The sequence below is a fragment of the Vespula vulgaris genome, chromosome 1, assembly GCF_905475345.1.
Source record: "Vespula vulgaris chromosome 1, iyVesVulg1.1, whole genome shotgun sequence".
Taxonomy (NCBI): domain Eukaryota; kingdom Metazoa; phylum Arthropoda; class Insecta; order Hymenoptera; family Vespidae; genus Vespula; species Vespula vulgaris.
This window is the reverse complement of record NC_066586.1, coordinates 18,492,623-18,517,637: the sequence shown is the minus strand read 5'-3', so window position 1 is coordinate 18,517,637 and position 25,015 is coordinate 18,492,623. Positions and strand designations below refer to the sequence as shown.

Below are 25,015 nucleotides of genomic sequence, written 5' to 3'. Positions count from 1 at the left end.
AGAGAGAGAGAGAGAGAGAGAGAGAGAGAGAGAAATAAAATTTTGTTTTTGTACACACATTTGTAGATATTACAAATATTATAGGAACGTATTAAAAAAAATATATATATATATCACATGGACAAGATAAAAGTCATTTTGATAAAAGGTAGATCTGTACACATATCGTATCGTCCATTCGTTTATGTTCGTCTATCGAAAGGATCGTATAATCGACAAATTTTTCTATTTTCCACGTGAGAGCGCAATACATACGGTCGTATATCCTATTCTTTGTTTTCTTTTTTATTTATTTGTATTTATTTATTTATTTATTTATTTATTTATTTATTCATTTATTTATTTATTCTTTTACTTTTTATCGTCATTCACTCTCCCACGCGAATTTTGATTACACGATTGCACTATACGTGGGACTATTTCTCCCCGTTGGAAAATATTATTTTCGTGGTTTCTCATAGGCGAAATTCAATACCTTTTTCCATAAATCGAAGAGCCAACAAAATTCGGGAGAAAAAAAATGGACGCTTGATGACAGTTGGTTGGTAGGTACCGTAAGTACTTACGTATGTCAATGGGATCAAACAAATTTTACCGTGGAAAAGCGTACAATGGGCTTGCTCGTTGTATTTTCTTTTTTTTCTTTTTTCTCCTTTTTTTTTTTAAATGAACGTTCCCGCGTTATCGGATATATGCATGTATGCAGGTACATATATACATAGATATATACGTAGATATTTTATTTATACGAACTCTGCGAAATAACGTATTTTACCCTATGTTAGATAGACACGTATATGTGTATATATATATATATATATATATATATATATGTATGTATGTATGTATGTATGTAACAAAACTATGCTTTCTATGCGGCCTCGCGTGTATAATTTCATAGAAGTGAGCAATGTTCGATATCGATTACGAAAAGGTATTTGAACTCTCTTCACCCTCTTGAACGAAAATGGAGAAGAGATATTCTCTGGTTCACTTGAAAATCGAATCTATTCCCGTTTCATGTCTATCGAGTGTCACACTTTACTTTATCTTCTCTCTGTCTCTCTCTCTGTCTATCTGTCTGTCTGTCTCTCTCCCTCTCTCTCTCTCTCTCCCTCTCTCTCTCTCTCTTTCTATCTCTCTCTTTGTCTCTTTCTCCCCCCTCTCTCTCTCTCTCTCTATCTCTCGATGAATTTAGTCGGGTGTCGGGGCTGTTACTCGTTAAATTGACATTTTCATTTACGTGCCAGGATCGCATGGAAAAATCGTAAAAAATCCTTGAAAATCTACTCGCTATCGTATCGTACGAGAGATCTCGAGGCTTTAACATAATTTACTTCTTTTTTCTCCATTTTTTCTTTCCTTTCTTTTTCTTCTTTTTTCTTTCCCCCAATTCGACAATCACATCGCTCGAAAGAATAGTCTGCCATTTATTTGCCAAAGTATTTTTAATTTCGGTATTTCAAATAAATGCTCGATAGTTGTAATAAAATATATTGGTATAACCATGCCGTTTAATTGTTCGCACTGCTAATTAAAATATTCGTGTATATATGTATGTATCGTTTATCTTACAAAGTACTTAGATTCGATCGATAAAGATATCGATCGAATAAACAGAAGTGGAAGGAATATTTCTTGTGTGTATTTTTTTTTCTTTCTTCTTCTTCAAACGTCGACAGTCGTATAAAAAAAAAAAAAAAAATAAATAAATAAATTATTTCATTAGATTTATTTTCTATAATACTTATTATTTTATTTACACAGAATTATCTATTTTTTTTTTTTTTAAATCATACGATATCAATCAATCAGTGACGTGACGAACGTCGTCCGAGAAACGGGAGAGAATACTCGATAATCGAGTAAATAAATAATAATAACATTTTCAGAGTTAAGTAAATTTGAGAGAACGTTCGGGCATAACTTTCTCGGAGTTGTCGTGTCGACGACAGTTTAACCAATATACATATGCCGATCGTCTCATCGTTGATTCATCTCTCGTTCACGTTAACGATTTCGAAATCACGTACGAAATTCCTAATAGATAGAACATAAGTTTGTCCAGATTGATATTCGTTGATGACGATATATGATGATGATGATGATTATTATTATTATTGTTATTATTATTATGATCTTTTCGTCGACATAAAATCTCTTCGTCGGTTGCTATAACGTCATTCAAAAGATGACGAAATTCGTTGTACGGACATAGCTCGTTACATCCAGGTATAGTTTGGATAATTAATTTTTCCGTCACTCCTGTCCATAGAAGTACCTATAAAAAAAAAAATAAAAGAAGAAAAAAAAATATAACAGGTAGATTATTTAATTTACAATCACTATGTCGTTTATCTCGTATAATTTTTTTCTCTCTCCTTTTTTTTTTCTTTTTTTTTCAACGATCACCCGTAGTGTATACTTCGCGTCTATAATACGAAATATATAAGAATCGATCGTGAATTTTGTGATAAATATTCGATTCACGATAGATTTGCAAAAGGAAATATTTTAACCGATGTTTTTTATCCTCGTTTTCGTTGAGAACTCGATGAGTTTATGTTTGAGATTTCACCTAGGTTAATAAGCAAAAGCGACATGTCGGAATAAGATAGCGTCGTGGCAAACGATGCAAGCAAATATTACTCAGAAGGTAAATACCAGAACAGGGAAATAGAATGACTTTACCTTGAAATACCTTTTCGATTAGATTAAGTTAAGTATGCGAGTATCATCGTATTCTCCTATAATTAAAAAACTACAATTTTTCCTTTTTTCTCTATTTTCTTTCCTTTTCTTTTTTTTTTCTTTTCTCTTTCCTTAGAACGATAAAAGTAAGTAATACTTTATGAATGAAATTATAGAGAATTTAAAGATTAAACGGAAGGTCTTCCGACTCGTTTTGTAAAAATTATATTATAGTTTTTATCGATATAATGCTACTGTTTATTTTTATCTCGCAATTATCGATAATTCTCTCGAAGGTTAAAGTTAATACATCAGTGAGATGCGAGAGTAAATTTCGAAGGTAAATTATTAATAACTTTCGTTCTCTTTCAAGTATTATTTATATATATCGTAGCATTGAAATTTAGCACGATCTATTTATTTATACCGTTGTATAGAAAATATTTTATAACTTTGTGATATCGTGTATATAAAAATAATAAGTAATAAGTATTAAATATATATGTACGCACATATATAAGTAATGACTAACAGATATTTTATACAGATATATATATATATATATAAAATATCGATTACTTATTATTTTTATATACGCGATATCACGATGTTATCATACATATTTTGTGTGTGTGTGATGTGTACGTATTTAAATTGAAAAGAAAAGGAAATGATGCGTGAGAATGAGAATTTGTTAAAATTAGAGTCTGCGTTCCTCGATTTCTAACACGTATTATCTTCTAATGAGAAATCAACATGAGTGAAAGCACTTACGCGAATATAGTAAGTTCCCTTTTTGTCACGTAGAGTTTCCAATATTATCGTAGATCCATAAGCGGGAAGTAAAGGTTCATTGGTGCCGAGAGTTCTCGCCAATGCAGCTACGTTCACTTCGTGAGCAGAAAATAGGAAAGCTTTTCTATCGGTGGGTTCCAATCTTCCTTTTTGATATAAATCGATATCATTGACTATCTTTCTCAGTAACATACCTAGAAATCGTTCGAATTACGTCATTTTTTATCGCTTTTAATTTACAAGTAAAATTTAGGATAATATTAATGACTTATTCATTACGGTGCACAGTCTAACGAACGTTTTATATCGTTTATTAAATATAGATAGATAGATAGAAAGATAGACAGATGGATATTTTTTTTCTTTTTTCCTTTTTTCTTCTTTTTTATCTTTTTTTTTTCTTTTTCTGTCCTCGATTTCGAAAGGAAACGACGAAGAGCGAACGTCGTTAAATCACGACGATAAATCTTTCAAGTATTATCATTAAACGCATTTCGTTATATATCCTATCTCAAGAAAATATTCTAGTAGCTTATATATTATTTTTTTTGCCGTTAAGTATCTAAACGCGTGTAAAGTATCGATGACTCATAAATCAAATATATATATACAGATATATATCGAACGGTATTTATATAAGGAATATATATATATATATACATATATTTTTTTTTGTAAGCTTTTCTCGAAGAATTTCGAAATTACATTTCTCTACTCGTCCAATCATTAATTTTATAATAGTTTAATAAAACGTACCTCCGTTGAGACGTTTTAAGGTCTTCGTATAGGATCGTAGATTGAAATCAAGTATTGTCATTTCTTTCATAGGACTAGGGAATACATTCTCCGTCCATTTGGGCAGTGTTAGATTTTGTGCGGCCTTTAAAAAAAAAAAGGAGAAAAAAAAGTTAAAAAAAAAAATAAGAAGCGTTTTTAAGATCAACGAGATCATATAAACGAATAAAATACAATTATATTTACCTCCTCCTTCAACAAATTATACAAATATTGAACGGCCTTGGTCGTGTTCACAATTTTTCCGGTATGATCGGTCAAGTAGGAGAAAATATTTTTATATTTTTTTATCATCTCTTGGATATCATCCTGTTCGAGAAATCGTGCGTATTCCTCTTGGTATCTGTCGGATGATAAACGTTCGTCTTTTTCTTTCTTTTTTTTTTTTTGAATTTGTTAACAGAATGATGATCGTGCCAGGATGGTGGATGATATTTGAGATTAAACGTTCACAGAGATAAGATATGTTAGAAAGGAAATGATCGGCCGTACGAAATTATTTATAATATTTAAAATGAAATTAACTAACCGCGGACAATAGTGAGGGAATAGTAGGCTTTGAATATCGTGTGGTGTAGCTAACGTCGTCCACGTGGGAATCCAGGGCAAATGTGGATTCCAGATCTGTTTCTCGGAGGGTGGGAATAATCCGGCCAGTACGAGCTGGATAGATAACTGAGTCCTTGGCACATCCGTCGTAAGACCGTAGATCTTGTCGGGCCAATAATCCGAACCAAAATATCCGTCGTAACGTCCACGTAACATCAGGCCGATTTTGTACTCACGCAACTTTCCTTCCTGGTAAAATCCAGCAGGTTCTCATAACGATTAACGATCAACTTATTTACTTACAACACATTATTCATTTTCACTTTTTTTCTCGTTTTATTTTAATTTCTCTCTGTCTCTTTCTTTCTTTCTTTTTTTTTCTTTTTTTTTTCTTTCTTGCGAAGAGAATGTCAGAGAAAGCGGACTTTCGAAAAATTCATTCAATCGACTTTCTTTTTTCTATTTATCCCTCTTGGATAAAATATGTTTTTTCTTTCCTATTCTTTTTTCACTTTAGGCGAAGAGATATACTTTCGTCTTTCTTCCTTTTCTTTTTCGTTTTAAAAAAATGTTAATATTCTTTTTTCATATTTCTTTTTTTTGTTTTGTTTTGTTTGTTCTCGAGAGAAAAAGAAATTTCCAACATAAGAGGTATAATACTCACGTTGGTCAAATCGCCGTCACCCATTGGATAATAGGAATAATCGCGGTACGGATCATTTGGATAATTTTGATAGGCTCGATGAGGTACCTTGTCTCCATGTCGAAATAGCTTTAAAAGAAAAGAATCACAAGCACACACACGGTAATTAATCATTGATTTCTCTTTTTCTTTCTTTCTTTTTTTTTTTAAATAACATTTCCCCTGAAGGAGACGAACGAGAATAGAAAAGGGACGAAAAAATTTCGTAGTTCCGGAGATAAAAGGAAAAGTAAAAAGGAAAAGAAGAAAAGAAAAAAAGAAAAAAAAGAAAAGGAACAACAGAAAACAAAAAATACAGCAGAAAAAGCAAGCGAACGAGAACGAGACTCGTTCAGACTGTCCGTAACATTTTTTGTCCTTTTTTTCTTTTCTTTTTTTTTTCTTTTAAAGATCTCTTAGAGAACAAGGAAACGAGACTAAGTTGTAAATCGTAATGAAACTTTTATTTACCACGTGGAGTAGTTGCACTTCTAAATCGCAGTTCACCAATGTAACGAAACCGAATAATACAACGAGAAACACGTTGGTATTCATTGTCCTTGCGATGTCAACGATAACGAACCTCGTTAGAGGAGATCAAGAGGAGAGACACGCAAGAAAAGAAAGAAAAAATAAAAAAAAAGAAAAATAAATAAAAGTCGAAGGAGAACTATCGAAATCGCGATGAAACGGAGGAACAGAAGATCAGTCGGTCTTCTTCTCTCGAATATGTTGTACGTCCGGTTTACTCGATTTCACGTTGCGATCTACTCGCGAATGGTTTCCATATACAAGCGCGAGAGTCTCGTTCTCCTGTTGTCACACACTAAAACACGGTATGTGGAGTCCGAGTGGGGGTGGATAAGGAACTGCCGAACAGGTTTTGTACTTCTAATGATTTTTATTCTACGTACTATACTCGGTTTTTCTTCGTTGACTACAACGATCGTCTTATTCGTCGTAGTTTTGTTCCTCTGTGATATCCTTTTCCTCTTTCGTCAATCACCGATACCGTCATGGCCGAAGGTCAAGAAAAAAGGAGAGAGAGAGAGAGAGAGACAGAGGGAGGGGGGAGAATGGGTATTCCTACGATTTGTCTATACGTTTATTTTGACTCTATTCTAAAAGGAAATAAAAGAAAAATTAAAGAAAAATCGATCTGTGCAATCTCTTCCGATTTTATTATATAATTTTATATAATTATATATATATATGTATTTATTTATATATCTATATCTATATATATTCTTATATATCCATGTGTATATTCTTTGTTTATATATATATATATATATAGATTTCTTTCTACATTTTTCATTTCTTTTTTTTGTTCCATTTACATTTTATCTCCTTTTTATGTAATTCTTTCGTTCTTATCTTTTTTTCCTTTTTCGTTTATTTCTTTTTTTTTTATATACAAAAAAAAAAGAGAAAGAGAGAGGTAAACGATAGCCCGTATTTTTCGTTCTCTAGTAGACAGGTTCGACGATCATGACATTGACTGACTTTTTATGGTTGATTTTTACGTTTATAAAATATGGCATTATATCTTCTAAGTGCTATTTCTTTTTCTCTTTTTACTCTTCTCTCTTTCCCTCTCTTTAACTCGCATCTACTATCTACAAGGAGTTTCAAAGAGTAAACAAGTGATTCAAATTTTAGAGAGAACCGAGATGTAACATTATCTTTTTACGATTCATCATGATACATTCCATAATTGACAATTAAGGAAAATCTTTCTCTCTCTCTCTCTCTCTCTCTCTCTCTCTCTCTCTCTTTTTTCTTCTTTTTTTTCCCCGATTGAATTTTCCCGAGAAACTCGAACGCATTTCCGCGTAAAGTCTTGATTGCTAGTTAAACATAAAACGAGGAAGAGAATATGTCAGGCGTAAAAGACTATATATATATACTTTTATATATATATATATATATGTCTTATGTAATCTAATGAATTCTGAATTCAGAACGATCTTTTCGAGCTAATTAGATCAAAGAAAGGAGAGAACAACGAGAAGGTAGAGAAGTTATGGAAGCGGGGAGAGAGAGAGAGAGAGAGAGAGAAGGAGTAGGGGGAGACAGTAGTGGGTGGATGGGTGGGGGGGAGAAGAAGATAAAACGCAATAAATAGTTAATTTATTCTGAATTTAACGTACAATTAATCGATGATCGATCGAGCTGATAGAATTAATTATGTGTGAATAACGTTGTGATTCGAGTTTAACGGGCGTTCTTAATTATTTCTTTTTTATCTGTTCTCCGATACACAGGCGAACGTTTTTATAACAACAAGCTTCTGCAATTATTGCATTCGATTAAATTGTTTCGAATGAGGATTTTATAGATAAAAGTAAGGTAGGAAGAAGAAGAAAAAGAAGAAGAAGAAATAGAAGAAAAAAAAATATGAATGATCCTCCAGAAAAATGAATTGTTTAATTATCGTATTGTGATATTTAAGATCGATTTTAATTTAGAACTATCATTCCTCTTTGGAAATCCCGCTATCCTCGTGCGCATAGTATTTAAATATATGTATGTATGTATTTATACGTAGAGATAGATATGTGGATGCATGTACCGCAGAAGACAATATAATACTCATTTTACATCAAGGTCGTACATTCGATTCGATCATTATCGGCGACGTATACCTAAGTTTATTTCGCTTATTTGTTGCGTACACATAGATAGATTTACGTATGTACGTATATATGTATGTATTTATATAGGTATGCTTGTATATCGTGTAATCGAACAAATCGTAGATTATGATACGCATAGTGCTTTCACCTTTCAGATCGTGTCCGCCTCGGTTATAACAAAACGAGTTACGCGACAATGAGCCAACACTTTATAAATTGACCTCGATTTTATATCCTTCGAGATATTTTGTTATCTAAATTCCGGGTTATACAAATATTTTTTTGCGAAAATTTTATATATATATTCATGTTGGACTATGGTCGAGAAAAAATTTTCGTTGAAAAAATTTGTATATATATATATGTATGTATTTACATATATAAATAGTAATTTATTATTTATTATATATATGTTTATCGTTCGACGATAATTATTTTACAAAGATCGATTCGCTTTTTTAATTATTTTTCATTCGTTTATAAGAATAAAAAATCGCAGGAAGTTATGTCAACAATCGTGAGTCCGATGTTACTTCTCTCTCGTCATTTCTCATCTCGTTGGTTTTTTTTCATTCTGGTCGTTCAATTATTTCTTCGTGGAATCAGTCGTCATTGGGGGAATGCAATAACCGGTACACACGTTTATGTTATACATGGTATAGATGAATCCTTAGTTATTTGAATTTTCACGACGTCATCGAATTCTTGGTAGTTTAGGAAAATTTTGACCGAATGATTTTATCAAGGAAGGAATATATTTAAATAACTCATAATTGTATCGTTGAATGAATTATTCATGTTTACTTCGAGTTTCTCACTAACTAGAAAACCGATCGTTTTAATTATCCGAACAATTCTGTTTTCTAACTGAATGGTTGTTATTATTATTATTATTATTATTTTTATTATTTTTATTATTATCATTATCATCGTTTGCGAAGCTGTGAAATAGTGGAATGGAGAAAAAAATATATATAAATGAATAAACGAATAGAAAAGGATTTAAAAAGATAAAAATAGAAATAAAAAATAAAAAGGAAACAGAGAGAATTCATTTACGAGTAACAATTCACTTACAGATATGTAATCGCAATAATATGATTTTCCGATCTACATCTCGCAACTGTCCTAATTACATCTGATCATAGATCGTTAAAAAGAAAAAAAAAAAATAAAACGAGAAAAAAAAGCAAAAGAAAAAAACATGGAAGCTTAGTTATGCAAAGTTGATGGAAGAATTATAGATCCATGGATCGTAATCCTTGAACGAAGAGATGATTGGCTAACAAAGAAGAAAAAGAAGAAGAAAAAGAAAACGAAAGAGAAAGAGAAAGAGAGAATATTATTTGACAGTTAAGTACATTTAATTTCAAGACGCGAAAAATTGAGTTTATTCTATCAAAATTTGTTTTCTGATTTAGTACGGTTGAAAAATTTCTGTTAAATGAGTATTTAAAAGAGAGTTTAGAAATGTCAGATAAGTATTTAGACAAAGATGGATATGTCTGGTATGACAGATGATTGACTTGCATTCGTGTGTATACATGCACATGCACATGCACATGCATTACATGTCAAATGTCCATCATTTTTCTTATATCTATTCTCAGAATATTGTTATTTTTATGAATTTTATCATTCTTCTTTTATACTTTATCGTTTGTTTTGTATCTACGTGTTGATATCATTCTATCGTTTTGTTGTATAATAATAATAATAAAAATAATAGTAATAATAATAATAAGAATAATAATAATATTATCATTAAGGTTATCAAAATAATTAATTTCAGAATCTGTAATATTTTATATCTTAATATTTGTTATTTAACAAACTTATTTACTAACAAGAGAATATAGTATAGTAGGTTTGCATTGCGATAAACATAATATTATATAATATAATTGCATTAATAATACAATAATATATTATAATATTGTATTGGATTGGATTAATTGTAACTAAATAATACTAATGTTGTTGTTTATTTACTATATAAAATAAAGAAACATTTAGATTCATTCGTTATTTATTGGTAAATTCATATAGGATTATATTATTGATATTATAATAATATGAAATGGAATGTAACAGAGAGAGACAGACAGAGAAAGAGAGAGAGAGAGAGAATGAGAGAGTGAGAGAGTAAGAGAGAGAGAGAGAGAGAGAAAGAGAGAGAAAGTGAAAACAGTCCACTCGAAAGGCTATACCGAGTACTTATATATTATCAGGAAGTTTGATAAATTGTTAGCAGGTTTGTGGAAGATAGGTAGAGGATAACTTTCCTATCGATTATCTAACTGGAAATTCACGTGCTCTTTTGTTAAGTTTATTTTGCGTTAGACGAAAACTTCAAAATCTGATAGCCATGACTTTGATATAACGTTTACAAGTAGAATAGCTGCAATTTTTTTTTATCGATTTTACGAGATTTTATATATATATATTTTTTTATATATATATATATTTTATATATATATCTCTTTTTTTATTTTTTATATTATTCTTTATCCTTTTGTATTATTTGTATATATTATATTGTATATTTTTTAAATATTTTTACATATATATGTATATATATAGGTGTATATATATATATTTCTTTTTTTCTTACGTTTTTTCTTCTCTCTTTCTCTCTTTCTCTTTATGCAAACAAATTTACATAAATGCATGATTCTCTTCGTGCTGGATCAGGATAGGCATATCTATCTTGAAAAGACAGAGAGAGAGAGAGAGAGAGAAAAAGAGAAAAAGAGATTATTTGCTTTTCGGCTCAGACGTTCCAAAAAAAGATATCTCTATAATCCTAATTTAAAATCTATAAGTTCTCTCCTGAAAAAAAAAAAAAAAAAAAAATCGATGACACCTCGAATACCTCGAGGCATTAAAAAAAAAACGTATACTTTATTTATTATAACTTTCTCTCTGTCTCTGGGGTAATATATGTTCTTTTTCTTTTTAAATTACCCTTTAATCTCTCTTTTTTTTTTCTTTTTTTTCTGAACGTAGGAACATTAGTAAACATACATATATATACACATACATACATACATATATTTTATATATATATATATACGAAGTCATTAAGAATTTGTTACACCTCATCTTCGTGACTCTCCGAGATTAAATCTTGATTTTTCGATTAACAGATAAAAAGGAAGTACCTAACTTGTTTAGAACTCGATCGTTATGATTCATGAAATCATTATATCGTTCGAGTCTCTCTCGTTTTCCTCCTCTCTCTCTCTCTCTCTCTCTCTCTCTCTCTGCTTATTTCTAATGATTTAAAATTTGTACTTATCTAAAATTTGTTTTGTTTCTTCTAAATTGATAAATATATAATAAATCATGAATTCATACTAGATAAAGAATATTAACTTTGATAATTTTGCGTACTCTAAGAACGAAATAAGGAAATATTTTCTTCCTCCTTTTTTCTTTGTTTTATTATATTTTTTTTTTTTAGTCGCATTAAAATCACTGGTTTTATTTACCGTGTCTAGAAATAGACAAATGGAAATCGTAAATGTGAATCACGTGGTTTGTAGTAGGTGTGTCTTTTCATAGAGAGAACCGTTCGATGTACACCTTTCGACACGTTTAATGCAATAAAAATTTTTTATGTAATAAAAAGTTTATATAAGTTGGAAAGGAAGATAGACAGGCAGACAGACAGACAGACAGATAGATAGACAGACAGACAGACAGACAGACAGAGAGAGAGAGAGAGAGAGAGAGAGAGAGAGAGAGAGAGATAAAAAGAAATTATTACGAGAAAAATAAATGCGATTGAAAATGCAACGTTATAGCGTATTAATCGTCCTCGTTTAATTAAATCGTTCAATATTAAAGATAATTCGATGATATTCGTCGAACAGATCCAATTGACTTTGAAATAAATAATAAACATTCTAGAGTCGATAGTTGATGGATCAGTAGGACGATACGTGTTGGAGATCCTTAGACGAGATACATTTTCAAGGATAAATCTTTCGTGCGATAATTAATACTCATCGCGTTATCCACTTCCGCGATGTCTTTTAATTTTCAAAAGGACGTGTGAATATATTTAATAATTTCCGAGGAAAGAAAAAAAAAAAATGATTAAAAAAATGAAAGAGGAAGAAAAAGGAGGGAAAAAAAAACAAATAATAAAGCAATAAAAATTCTTATCGTAGATAACAATTATATTTAATTATATTTAATTTATCAAAATTATATTGAATGGACAATTGTGTAAACATTCAAAAGGTTAATCTCCATTGAAAAGAACAAATTTGTCGAATTAAAAAAAAAAAAAAGAGAACGAAAAGAAAATAAGGAAAGAAAGAAAATAAGCGATCGATCGGTAGATTTATCGATCGATCGATCGATCCATAGATTTTTCACGTATATATTGCTAATTTTATTCGATATCTTACGTAGATAGTCACGCCTCTTGCACCTGTATTCGCCTCCGATACATACCCCTCCGATATGAATCGATTATTATGCGTCCGTTACGCTCGAGAATGGCCGACCTTCGATTCTATCGATGAACAAAGAAGAAATAACATTGGAGAATCTATACGCAAGCATCCATTACAACGAGAGAGATAGACGGAGACACACACACATAAAGAGAGAGAGAGAGAGAGAGAGAGAGAGTTCATACAAGTATTAATAATGATTAACGCTTGAGGGTTGCTCTTCGTATAAATATTTAATCAACAATTTATTAACATTTTATTGATATTAACATATAGAGTTGACTAAAATAAGCAATTTGTAAAATAATTAATATTATTACTACGGACGCTATCGTAAACATTCGAAGTAAACAACATTCGATCGGGATTATTCATTTAATTATTGATTTCTTTTTTCTCTTTTTCTTGTTGTGTGTGTGTGTTTTCTTTTTTTTTTTAATTTTCATTCCATCCTATCCAATTAAATTCTCCCAGCGCGTCGAGGTCGCACAATCTTTTGAATCTTTTAATACACACATATCTATATACGAAATCGTCGAAAAGAATGATTAATAATAAATAAGAGAAATCAATGTCGTATATCTATCGTTTGTTTACAATTTCGATCTCTTATTTTAGGAAAAATCAAAAGAAAATTCGTTCTCGTCGGTAAGGTTCATTAAACGAGTCTATCATTCGCGGACAAGATAAGAGCTAAACGATTAAAACGATGAGAGAGTCCTTCTTTTGTAACACAACATAATATGCACACACACACTCACATATATACACACACACAGACGTACATATATATAATATATACACACACATAATCTCCGATGGAGGTTCCGATCGACGTTGCGCTTCTGTACGCCTCAAGGCTTCTCATTAATTGCTTCATCTACTTTGTTATGAATATCTAACGCCCAACGCTCTCGTTAGGTATTGCCTATCTTCTAACCATCGTCTCGTTGCATCATTTAATAAAGAAATAGAAGGACGTTATATTCGATACATAAATTTTTAAAGGAACTATCTCAAACCTTTTATTTTTCTCATTAACAATCTTCGAAGGATTAAAACTCGTGCGATCAAGGAAATTGATTAGAAATTATTTAATCCTGTGGAGAGATAGATAGAGATAACGGGAGAGAAAGAGAGAGAAAATATAAAGGAAAGAAAGAGAGACAGTATATTGTTTATCCGGAGAGAAAATTTTAATCCTCTTTTAGATGTTCTCATGTTGTCTTCTTACCGTGCTTAGAAGAGAAACGTGTCGAGTTTGCGTTATGTGCTTCTACACGCATACACATACAAAAGAGAGAGAGAGAGAGAGAGAGAGAGAGAGAGAGAGAAAGAGAGAAAGAGAAACAGAGAAAGAGAGAGACAGAAGTAAACAGACACGTATTCACATACGTACATACATACATACATACGTGTATACATACATACACGTGTACGTAATTTAATAATAATGGCATCGCGTGCGCGAGATCCATACATAAGTACATATATATACATATATACACAGATGTCTACGTACATATGTCGGTGTGTCGCGTTACAGAACAAGGTAACAATGTCCCCGAATCAGAAACGAGTTTCTTATCGCAAACGTACAGGCTTTCCCCTTATTCTATCGAATTCCTTTACGCGTTATTAATTTCTATCGAACGAGTTATCAAGAAAAAGAAAAATTAAAAAAGAAGTTTGTTCTTTAGTTAGTTCGTTAATTCGTCCGTTCGTTCGTTCGTTCGTTCGTTCGTTCGTTCGTTTGTCTTTCTTGTTTCTTTTTTCTTTTCTTCTCTTTCTCTCTCTCTTTTTGCCTATCACATCTCTTCTCTCCTTGAAACAATTTCAAGAAAACGAACTTACGTTCGTTTCGGAAAGGATGCCGAGAAACGTAATATTATGATAATGATATCGAATTAAATAACGAAAGAAGGAGATATTATCGGATTCTAATTGAATATTTAAATTATTAACGATGTTTTCCCGATGAGTCTAAACAAGATGGCATATTTTATACGAGACAGCTCCGAAATTCAAATCGTACGATTTGAATGTTGATTATTATGATCGATCGATCTTGATAAGCGATGATGATAACCAATTACGATTGTCAAAGACGAATCGATCGTAAATCGTAATTCTATTTCTTTATCTCTATCTCTTTTTTTTTTTCTATTATATATTATGTAGCACATTGAACAACTTATGCGTTCGACGGATGAGAAATGTATTTAACATTGTTCAAGGTCGTTTCTTTTAACTGTGAGATATAGGGAGATAGCGTTAAATAGATAGATAGATAGATAGATAGAAAGAAAGACACAAAGAGAGATAGATAGAGAAAAAAAGGAAGAGGAAATAGACAAGATGTCGGGACGAGGAGGAAATAAAAGAAAATAACAGAGAGAAAGAGAGAGAAAGAGAGAGAGAGTGAATGAATAAAGAGAGAAACAAGCTTTAGAAGTGGAAATGCAAGGTGGTCGGTCGGTCGATCGGTTCTTGCGTCTCCTCCGCAGCTGCGGATTCCTGCGAGGCTTCGCGTTGCGTTCAAGAAGGAAAATCCAATAGCGTGCGGAATTGAATAACGTATCGACAGACGTCGTCGTCGTAGTCGTATGAAAGCACGTTTGGAAACAACTTCCTCTTTTTCTATCTCTCTGTCTATCTCTCTGTCCTTTTCAAAGTTATGTATGCACATTCGGAGATCTAATTTGGGATCTATATACTTTGTCTCGATCGTTCCTTTAACGACGGCTATTTACTTGCGATAAAAGAAAATTAAACGACGATTTTTTTCTCTATCGTTTCTTTCTCTCTTCCTCGTCTATTTTTCGCTTTCCAAAGTTATATTTTGATTAATCGGATCCAACAAATGGATCTTCTTTTAATGGGATAAATAATGACTAATTTTTTAAATTTGTCATTAAGGTATATATATATATGTATGTATGTATGTTTTATTTTATTATACAGGATGGATCCCAGTATCCAAAAGCTCCTAAGTAGTTTCAAAAATCAGTTTCACTTTTTCGAAATGTTGCTCGACTATCTTTTCACGTTGTTCGTTTTTTATTTTTATGTTTTTTGTTAGTTCGGTCTTATATTTATATTTTGTTTTTTTAAGGTTTCTCGACTAATCTGTTTTTCCTTCTTTTTTTTCTTCTCGTTCTTTTTCCCTTCTTTTTCACAATCTTTTAATGATTGCGTTTGAGAAATTAAATATTTTATATACTAATAATATATATATATATATGTGTACATTCGTTGTATTTTTTATTAAACAAAACAAGAGCGTTCTTAAAGAGAAAGAAAAAGCAGAGAAAGTCGATTCAAAATTAGAATTTTTCGTTCTTTTAATCAAGAAAACTATTGTGAACACATTGAAACCACCAGTTCGCGAGATTAACCGAATGGAGTCGCGGTCAAGCGTTAAACAAAGTCGTGGTTATCGCTTAATCCACCTACCGAAATTCATTTCCGGAACATTTAAATAGGGCAAAGCGTGGCGAGAACGATAGAGAGAGAGAGAGAGAGAGAGAGAGAGAGAGAGAGAGAGAGAGAGAGAGAGAGAGAGAAAGCATTAATGTATGTGTAAAATGTAGTAGGTATAGGTAAGTTGAAATAGAGACTACTCGCACAAGCACCGATTTGGTCGGCTTATTGTTAGTAAATTTTGAATGGCTCGTTAACGAACTTAAAAATTCGATTCAGAGTTTGAGTTGAAGTTTAATAATATTGATCCTCTCGCATTAAAGGATTTAATATTTCCATTTTATATTTTACATATACATATATATATATATATAAAATAAAAAAATATATATATTAGATTACATAAAAAATATTTTTTATAATACATTTTATATATTTTATGATATATTTATAATAGATTTATAATAGATTTCCTGATATATTTTATAATACATTTTATATATACATATATACATAGTATTTTCTATAATATATTTTACGCTAACCAAGTTATATATATATACGGTTAGACATAGAAGGAGAGACGATAAAAAAGAAATTCAATTTATTTTAAAACTAGTAGGAATATGGAGTTAGTAACGATGTCGGTTGGACGAGCTTCGAATGCCTCACCAGTTTGGCAGACACGCAATAGTAAAATAACTGAGAGCAACGTGTTTATCGAAGCGCTAAGGGAAACCAATATGGAAAAAAAATTGACCGAGATCCTGCTAGGAGAGACTGAGTATATAGAGTGAGAGTAAAAAAGAGAGAGAGAGAGAGGGAGAGAGAGAGAGAAATATTGAGAAACGCGTTGAATTTAATTAGTTCGGCAACGTCCAATTATCCGAAACTAACGAGTCCATAGCTCGTGCTCTTCCAATCCGTTAATTTTTACAAGCTTTAACATTGGACGTCTAACGATTACATCTCCCGACATATTTTTATACGACATGTATATACAATTTTATGCGACATGCATGTACGCATGTGTACACACGCGCGTATGTACGCCGAACCGAAAGAAAAAAATGAATTGAAAATTATTAATTCGTTCCTGCTTTTTTTTTTGTTCTCTTTTTATTTCCCATTTTCTTTCTTTCTTTCTTTTTTTTTTCTAATGTACACACATATATTTATAAGTTCAATTTCGTTACGTATGTCATCCAATCGTAGATCGTCCAAATGAAATTTTTCAACGCGAACGGTCGGTCGAACGATGTCGTGGGTGTATATGTACGTACGTATGGATGGGTGGTTAGTTGGGTGGAGTTAGACAGGGAAGGAGTAACATTTTTAATTTCATTCGACGATATAACGTGGGGACATTTATTGAAAACCAATATTCAACAATGTTTCCAACGAAATCGAGCGTAAACTGACCAGCCAACAGAGCGAGTAAAAACAATAGGCTAACATCAATCACTGAAATCACACGTCACTCTCAACGTTTCTCACTGATATGTTTCTTTTTTTTTTCCCTTCTTTTTTTCTTTCTCCTTCCAACTACGTGGAAGAAGAACTTGGAGGGTAGAAGGTAAGAAGGCTGCTGGGGTGGGTCGGACGAAGAAGAAAAAAAAAAAGAAAAAACAAAAGAGAGAGAGAGAGAGAGAGAGAGAGAAAAGAACCCTCGAAGCAAAGGACATCTCCGTTTAGTTGCTCTGAGCGATTTGACAATGAACTTCGTGGCCTGGAGATGTAGAATATTGCACGTGGAATAGGAATATTAAGGAGGGAGGAAGGAAGAGAGGGGGTGGTTAAGGGGAAAAGCGATGTTTCGTGAAAATAGGTCAGGAGGTTAAGGAAGAGAGGATGCCTGATCCTGGGACATACACGTGGGTTTTCGAGGGATGTATCCCAGGATTCGAGGGTAGCTAAAACCTTGAACTGGTGACCCACATTAATACTCTACCGATCTAATCGTCCTTCGGACATCAATGACGTACGATATCCAACTTTTTGTCCATTATAATATATATCGGGAAAGTTAGTTTCTCAAAGTAGAAATTTGTTGCAAAACGACGACAAAAATTATATATACGATATTTATTTGTCCTATGCATCATCTATTTTTCTTTAATTTTGGTTACCTCTTTTCTTTTTTTTCATTTTTTTTTCACTTTTTTTGTTCCATTGTTTTTTTTTCTTTCTCTCTCTCTTTTTTTTTTTCTTTTTTTCTTTAATCATCAACCAACCCCACGGTCGTTATAATCGTTGTGCAACGCTTTTATTCCAGATAAAAGAAACAAAAAAAGAATCGGATTTTAATGGTTAATCGTAACTATAGCAGAAATTTCTACCTACCAACGATTAAGCTCGAATACTTTAATGCCTCGATACTTTTTAATCGTGTACGTGTTAAACATTTCGATATTTATATCCGCACTTAGTTTTGTATTTATATATAAATATGTTTTTTTTTTGCAATTCTGCATTTATAGATCTTTTTATTCCATCGGATTTGAAAGCTTCGAATAGTGATATCGGTACTATATACATAGACGTACCGGTATATAACTATGTAAATGTATGTATCCGTCTATTCTACACTTATTGTTAGATTATATGAAGTAAAAGTTATTATGAAGCTAGTTTAATTGGATTGGAAATATTCATTGATAGACTTCATCGAGTCTTCCAATATTTTTGTTCTTTCTTGCTCTTCGTCTTCTTTTTTTATTCGCCTATATATACACATACATACGTATGTATCTATGTACGTATAGTTACATATAGACGCACACAAGTATACGCAGGGTCTATTCTTTTTCTGCTTCGCTGAAGGTAATCTATTATATCGAGGATCGCGTGGTACCGTGTATAAACGCAGAAACGATAGGTGTGTAGAAACGTGTACGGTCAATTTGACAATGAGGACGAGGAATCGAATCGAATCGAATCGAATCGAATCGAATCGAATCGAATCGAATCCCATTTCGATCGATGACAATTTTTCTTTTTTCTATATATGTATATATAAAAAAAAATATATATATATATATATTTTTCATATTTCTATACGAACGATCATATATATCTACCAATACGAAGGAACGTCCAACGATTTAATAAATCGTTCGAACGTCCAAGCCAGAAATTTCGAAAAGGATCAGAACAGGACTTTCTGCCATCAGAATGAATTTCTTGTGTTTTCTTTTACGAGGAGAAAAAAAGAAACAAAAAAAAAAAGAAAAGAAAAAGAAAGAAAAAGGAAATAACAAAGGGAGACACGAGATCGATCACTTACTATTTTTATTCTACGCTTTTTCTGTAGTCACATTTTTCTTTAACAATTTCATATATACGGATAATAAATACATATACCCACGTGAAAATAATCAATGAATTTAAAGAACATTTGATTATTAACATGGATTATTAAAGAAGATCGTCTCTAAGAAAGATATAGATAAATCGTTCGAATAATATTTAGGATAATAACGAATATTTGAAAATACTAAATAGTAACATTTATAGAAGCTTCTGCGATGCAATGAATCATTAAATGGCAGGTATCTCATTAAGATAATGAGAAAGATTGAAATGCTTTTCGAAGGAGATTGAACCACCGCAAGATGGTAGTCCTTTTCCCGTTTGATTTCATCTACGAAAGTTTCGTAACGTCAAGGGCGAATTTAATCTCCGTAAATTCGGCCATTCCTCGTATCTACTGGATATTCTCATGAAAATTCACTTGCCGTCATCCTCGTCGTTCTCGTCGTCCTCGTCGTCGTCGTCAACGTCGACGTGTTCCCAACGTCGTCATGAATACATACCTCGCGTGCTTCCTCGCTCAGATTTAGGACGAAGCTAAGTCCAAATACTTTATACGTCCTTATCCTTTTCAGCGAATGTCTGACAACAATAATAATAGCATCGTAAAATTCATCTAAGATGTGTATATCTAAATAATAAAATAATATTCAATATTAATACATAAAATTATATATATATAAATTTATATATTTATAATTAGGAAAAAATATTTATATATTATTATATATATATATATATTTATTTATCGTATTATAAACATTAATACATATATTTTATGTATATATATATATATATATTCGTATATAAAATTCATCTATGATTGTATTTGTATATTGTGTATTTAATTAATAATTTTTAACATTAATATATATATATATATTTATATTTAAGAACAGATTATATATTATATATAATCACATATTATAATAATAATAATAATTAATATAATTAAAATAATTAATATGTTTAATTAGAACGTTTAATATGTTTGCATATCTACGTACAGGAAAGATAAAAATTGTAATTAGCATCAAAGAGAATAATTTATTGACATACATAGGTATACCTACGCGAGTTTTCTTTTAATTATTTTTTATTTTTATTTCCTATTTATACATTTTTTCTTTTTTTAATACGTCATCCGTATACAAATAGATCTTTTAAACTTACGATACGATTTGCCCGTGCAAGCCGTATTCGAATTAAAAGATTTCAAAAAATAGATTTAAAAAAATCATAGGAAACGTATAGATAAAATTAATATTGTTATATAAAATAATTTACAATGCATTAGTAATTCATTTATATTGATTATAATTAATTAAGCATACACATAGTTTATATAAATTAGATCGATCGACGTTATTAATATTAATAACTTTAGTTAAATTAATTAGAACATTCAATATATCTGTTTATCTATGTATTTACGGATCGTTAGACAATATTTAAGAGATGGAAATTATAATTAGCATTAAAAAGAAGGTTTCATTGGCTTACGTAAATAGATACATACCTACGCCTTAATTCTTACTTTATGTTTTTTATTTCATTTATATAATTTTTTCTTTTTTTTATTACGTCATCCGTATGCAAATAGATTCGTTAAGCTAACGATATCTTTTCCCGTGCCAGTCGATTCGAATTTAGAAAATTTGAGAAGATTTCGTAGCAGATGTTTTTTCACGGTAATTTTTTTTCCTCTCTCTCTCTCTCTCTCTCTCTCTCTCTCTCTCTCTCTCTCTCTTTTTCGTCCTTTTTTCTTTTTTTTTCTTCTTTCCTTTTTATCGACGAACGAGAATCGTTTCGTGTTATCAGACATAAAGTGCATCGATTCGAGCACAACTTTTCCACGGACAATTGCACAAAAAGGAAAGCATCCTGTTAAATTCGTTCGAGCACGGATTGCTTTTTTGATGTGGGATTTGTTGTCGTTTTTTACTGTGCGTTTCTCTATGCGAAAATTCATTTCGTTCAGCTTGTTCTTTGATGTATAATTGGATACTATCAACGCGATAAATGATTATAAAAGTCCCAAAGATTTGTAGTCGTTAATCGTTTCTAACAATAACAAATGTGTGTATTTTTTGATGATCGAAACTATAGTTACGTTCGATCGTTCTTTACTCTTGTCATTCATTTTTTTGAAAATGTTGAAATATTTTGGATTGATCGTTATAATATTGTGATCAAAAAAATAAGAGATAGAGATAGATAGATAGATAGAGAGAGAGAGAGAGAGAGAGAGAGAGAGAGAGAGAGAGAAAGAGAGAAGAAGAAGAAAAAGGAATATCAAGAGATGTTTTGTATTTTAATTTTTAAGTGGCTTGAAAAAAGAATCAAATCATTTCGATGTTTGTGAGAATCTTAAGAATCTTTCAAGATGGCGATAAGAAGAACGCCGAAGAAATGACGAAGGCGTCCTCATTGCCCTTTTAAATGTAAATTACAAACTCCTGCGAAACGAATATTTTCTTTTTCTTTTTCCTATTTTTTCTTTTTTTTTTCTACAAGACGAATGATACATTTGTATATGTGTGTGTGTGTGTACGTATAAAATATAAAAATAAAAAAAGCGAATAATTTGACACTAGGATGAGAAAAAGATATAAAATGAAAGATAAAAAGAAAAAAGATAGATACGAAGAGAAAAAAAGTGGTGTAGCTTCGACGAATATTTACTAAGAATTTCAATGAAGAATCGAACGAGAAAGAACCTTTTTCTTTGATAACGAACAAATGTAGACTCTTCGACGACAATCTCAATGTGTTGAGAAAAATAAAAAGAGAAAGAGAGAGAGAGAGAGAGAGAGAGAAACGTAACGAAAAGAAAATTAAAGGAAACAAGATAATAAAAAGGAAAAAGCAATATGAAAAAAAGTGTGCAAGGAAAGAACAATCGTTGACTTTATCGTGTCGAGGTTGATATTGAAGTTGGTTTTCATGTTCGTTCGATATTAAAATTAAAACAAGATAGAATGAAATCATTGGGTAGTGCGTGATTGCAAGTTACGTTACTACGTGTTCGTTCAACCGTAGTAACGATTTGTTCTTCGTTAGTGCAACGTCGATATGATTCGATAAGAAGTGGAGGACGAGAGTGCAGTAGAATGTAACTGACGAAACGTAATTCAAGAAATTCGATCTTGTTCGAATAGACTTCGATAAAAAACTGAATAATGTAATACGTTTTTTTCCTTTTTTTTTATTTCCGAGAGTATTTCTGCATATAATTATACAGACAGAGTATATAAACGTACGTACATATGTATTGGTTCGATATCGATATTTGATAAGAAGGATGGGAATAAGGGTGGAGGGGGGCGGGGTATAACTGACGAAACGTAATTCAAGATCTTGTTCGATTAAAAAGTGAATAGTTTCGACAAAAAAGAAAAAAAAAAATCATTTCGATAAAAGAATATATAATGTGATAACGTACATTCTTTTTTATTTCTGCATGTACTATATGTAATTATAAAGATAGAATAGGAAAAGAGGGACGAGATAAGTGGGATGTAACTGACGAAACGTAATCCAAGATCTTGTTCGATTAAAAAGTGAATAGTTTCGACAAAAAAGAAAAAAAAAAATTATTTCGATAAAAGAATATATAATGTGATAACGTACATTTTTTTTTTATATATATATTTCTGCACGTACAGTGCAGTAAAATAATTATAAAGAAAAGAATGAGAAGGATATGGCAGGAAGGGAGAGAGGGATGTAACTGACGTAACTAAACGTAATTCAAAAAATTCGATCTTGTTCGATTACGCTTTAAAAAAAAAAAGAAAAGAATAATGTAATACATTTTTTTTCTTCTTACTTTTGCAATGTACTATATATAATTGTAAAGATAGAATATATAAATACATACGTACGTGCATGCGTATTGGTTCAAGATTGGTATTCGGTAAGAGGAACGAAGAGAAGGGGGATGTAACCGACGAAACGTTATTCAAGAAATTCGATCTTGTTTCGATTACGCTTTGATAAAAGAAAAAAAGAAAAAGAAATGAATAATGTAATACATTTTCTTCTTTTTTTATTTCTACATGTACGATGTGTAATATAGACATGAAATACATAAATACGTAAGATTCGTAAGTATTTACGTCGGATACATGCACATACGTAGTTGTATCCACATGGTGGGAGAATAGAAGAAAGAATTGCAAGAGTAATCCGATACACGTCGCTTTCGAGTACGAACCCGATATTTCTCGAGAAGGGAAAGGAAAAAAAAGGTAAAATAGAAGAATGTCAAGCGATTTTTCGGAATTTCTTTTTACTACGTCCTATACTCTCTCTCTCTCTTTTTCTCTACGTTTATATATTTCTGTCGAGAATCTGCGTTTTTCGAGAGTCAACGTTTCGAGGATTTTCTTCGATCTCTTTTTTCGTCTTTCTCTTTCTTTCTCTCTTTCTCGTTTTTTTTGTCTGTCTATCTCTCTATCTCTTTCTCTCTGTCTTTCTTCTGTGTGTGTATTTTTCAAGACAACAAAATGTTATTATCCCGAAGCTCGCGACGAAAGAACGAACGGAAGTTCCATTTCGAGAAGAAGAAAAGCAAACTTTTCAGTACTAACATAAGTCCGTTGATTTTTGAGAACGGTAACTCGTTAAATGCATTCTTATCGATACTCTCGAAACTTTTCGAGAAAATAGTTTTTCGATCGTCCATTAAACAAAGATTATCTTCTATACGAGAGAGGGAAAAAATCGTAAATCATGAATCATAAATAATTTCGTCGATAATATCTTGGAGAAAATAAATTTTGACGATGATTTCTCTCTCTCTCTCTCTCTTTCTCTCTCTTTCTTTTTCCTTTTTTTTTCTCCTGTAGATTCCTTATTTCTTTTTAACCATCACTTTTCACAATCACCTTTAGCGAAGACACGAACGTAAGACGAGCTAACGTCAGCGATAGTTTCCTTATTGTCTGACCACAGATCGAGTGCCACTACTGCGATTTAAGTAGAGTCATCTATTCTTAGACGGACCGGATGAGAATAACAAAGAGCTAAAGATTTAAGGCGATTTCTTTGTTTCTTTTTTCTTTTTTCTTCCTCTTCCTTTCCTTTTTGCTTTACTATGCCGATATGCAATTTCAATAAATATTATATATTATATTTCAAACAATTATAATTGTACGTAATATTAATTTATACGTTTCCATTATCATCATCATCATCATCATTATTATTATTATTATTACAATTATTAATTATTATTATCACTATCGTTATTATTAATCATTGTTACCATCATTAATTATTATCACCATTATTATATTATTATTATTTTTTTTTACTTCGTTTATCAAAATATTCCTTCTACGTAGACTCGTTCTTTGTCGTTCGAAAAAAAAAAAAGAAAACAGAGAGAGAGAGAGAGAGAGAGAAGAAGAAAAAGTAAGATGAAAAAGAAAAAAAAAAAAAATGAAAAGAAAAAGAAAAGAAAAGGAAAAAATTTGCTAGTCAAACGAAAGGAGCTTCCCAGGTCTATCATCAAACGGCACTTCGAGGTAATAACTTACGCGCCGAGATGAAAATATCTTTCTTCTTTCTTTTTTTTTTTTTTTACACAGTACTCGTCCACGTAAATACACAGGTACTGGATATTTCTTTAGTCTTATTCTTCCGTCTACGTC

The 25,015-nt window shown here is 31.3% G+C and overlaps 2 protein-coding genes across 2 annotated transcripts in view; one reads left to right on the top strand and one right to left on the bottom strand.

The window, feature by feature from the left end:
• LOC127070417 (uncharacterized) overlaps positions 1-25,015 on the top strand; it is a 145,065-nt gene that overhangs the window by 4,699 nt on the left and 115,351 nt on the right. The window lies entirely within an intron of this gene.
• On the bottom strand, positions 1,736-6,447 carry LOC127070499 (venom acid phosphatase Acph-1-like). The gene is made up of 7 exons (XM_051008582.1): positions 5,984-6,447; positions 5,495-5,602; positions 4,811-5,079; positions 4,468-4,624; positions 4,243-4,366; positions 3,466-3,680; positions 1,736-2,281 (listed from the first exon to the last, which is right to left on the bottom strand). Exons 1-7 carry the CDS (start codon positions 6,065-6,067, stop codon positions 2,006-2,008), a joined length of 1,233 nt encoding a protein of 410 aa, XP_050864539.1. The 5' UTR covers positions 6,068-6,447; the 3' UTR covers positions 1,736-2,005.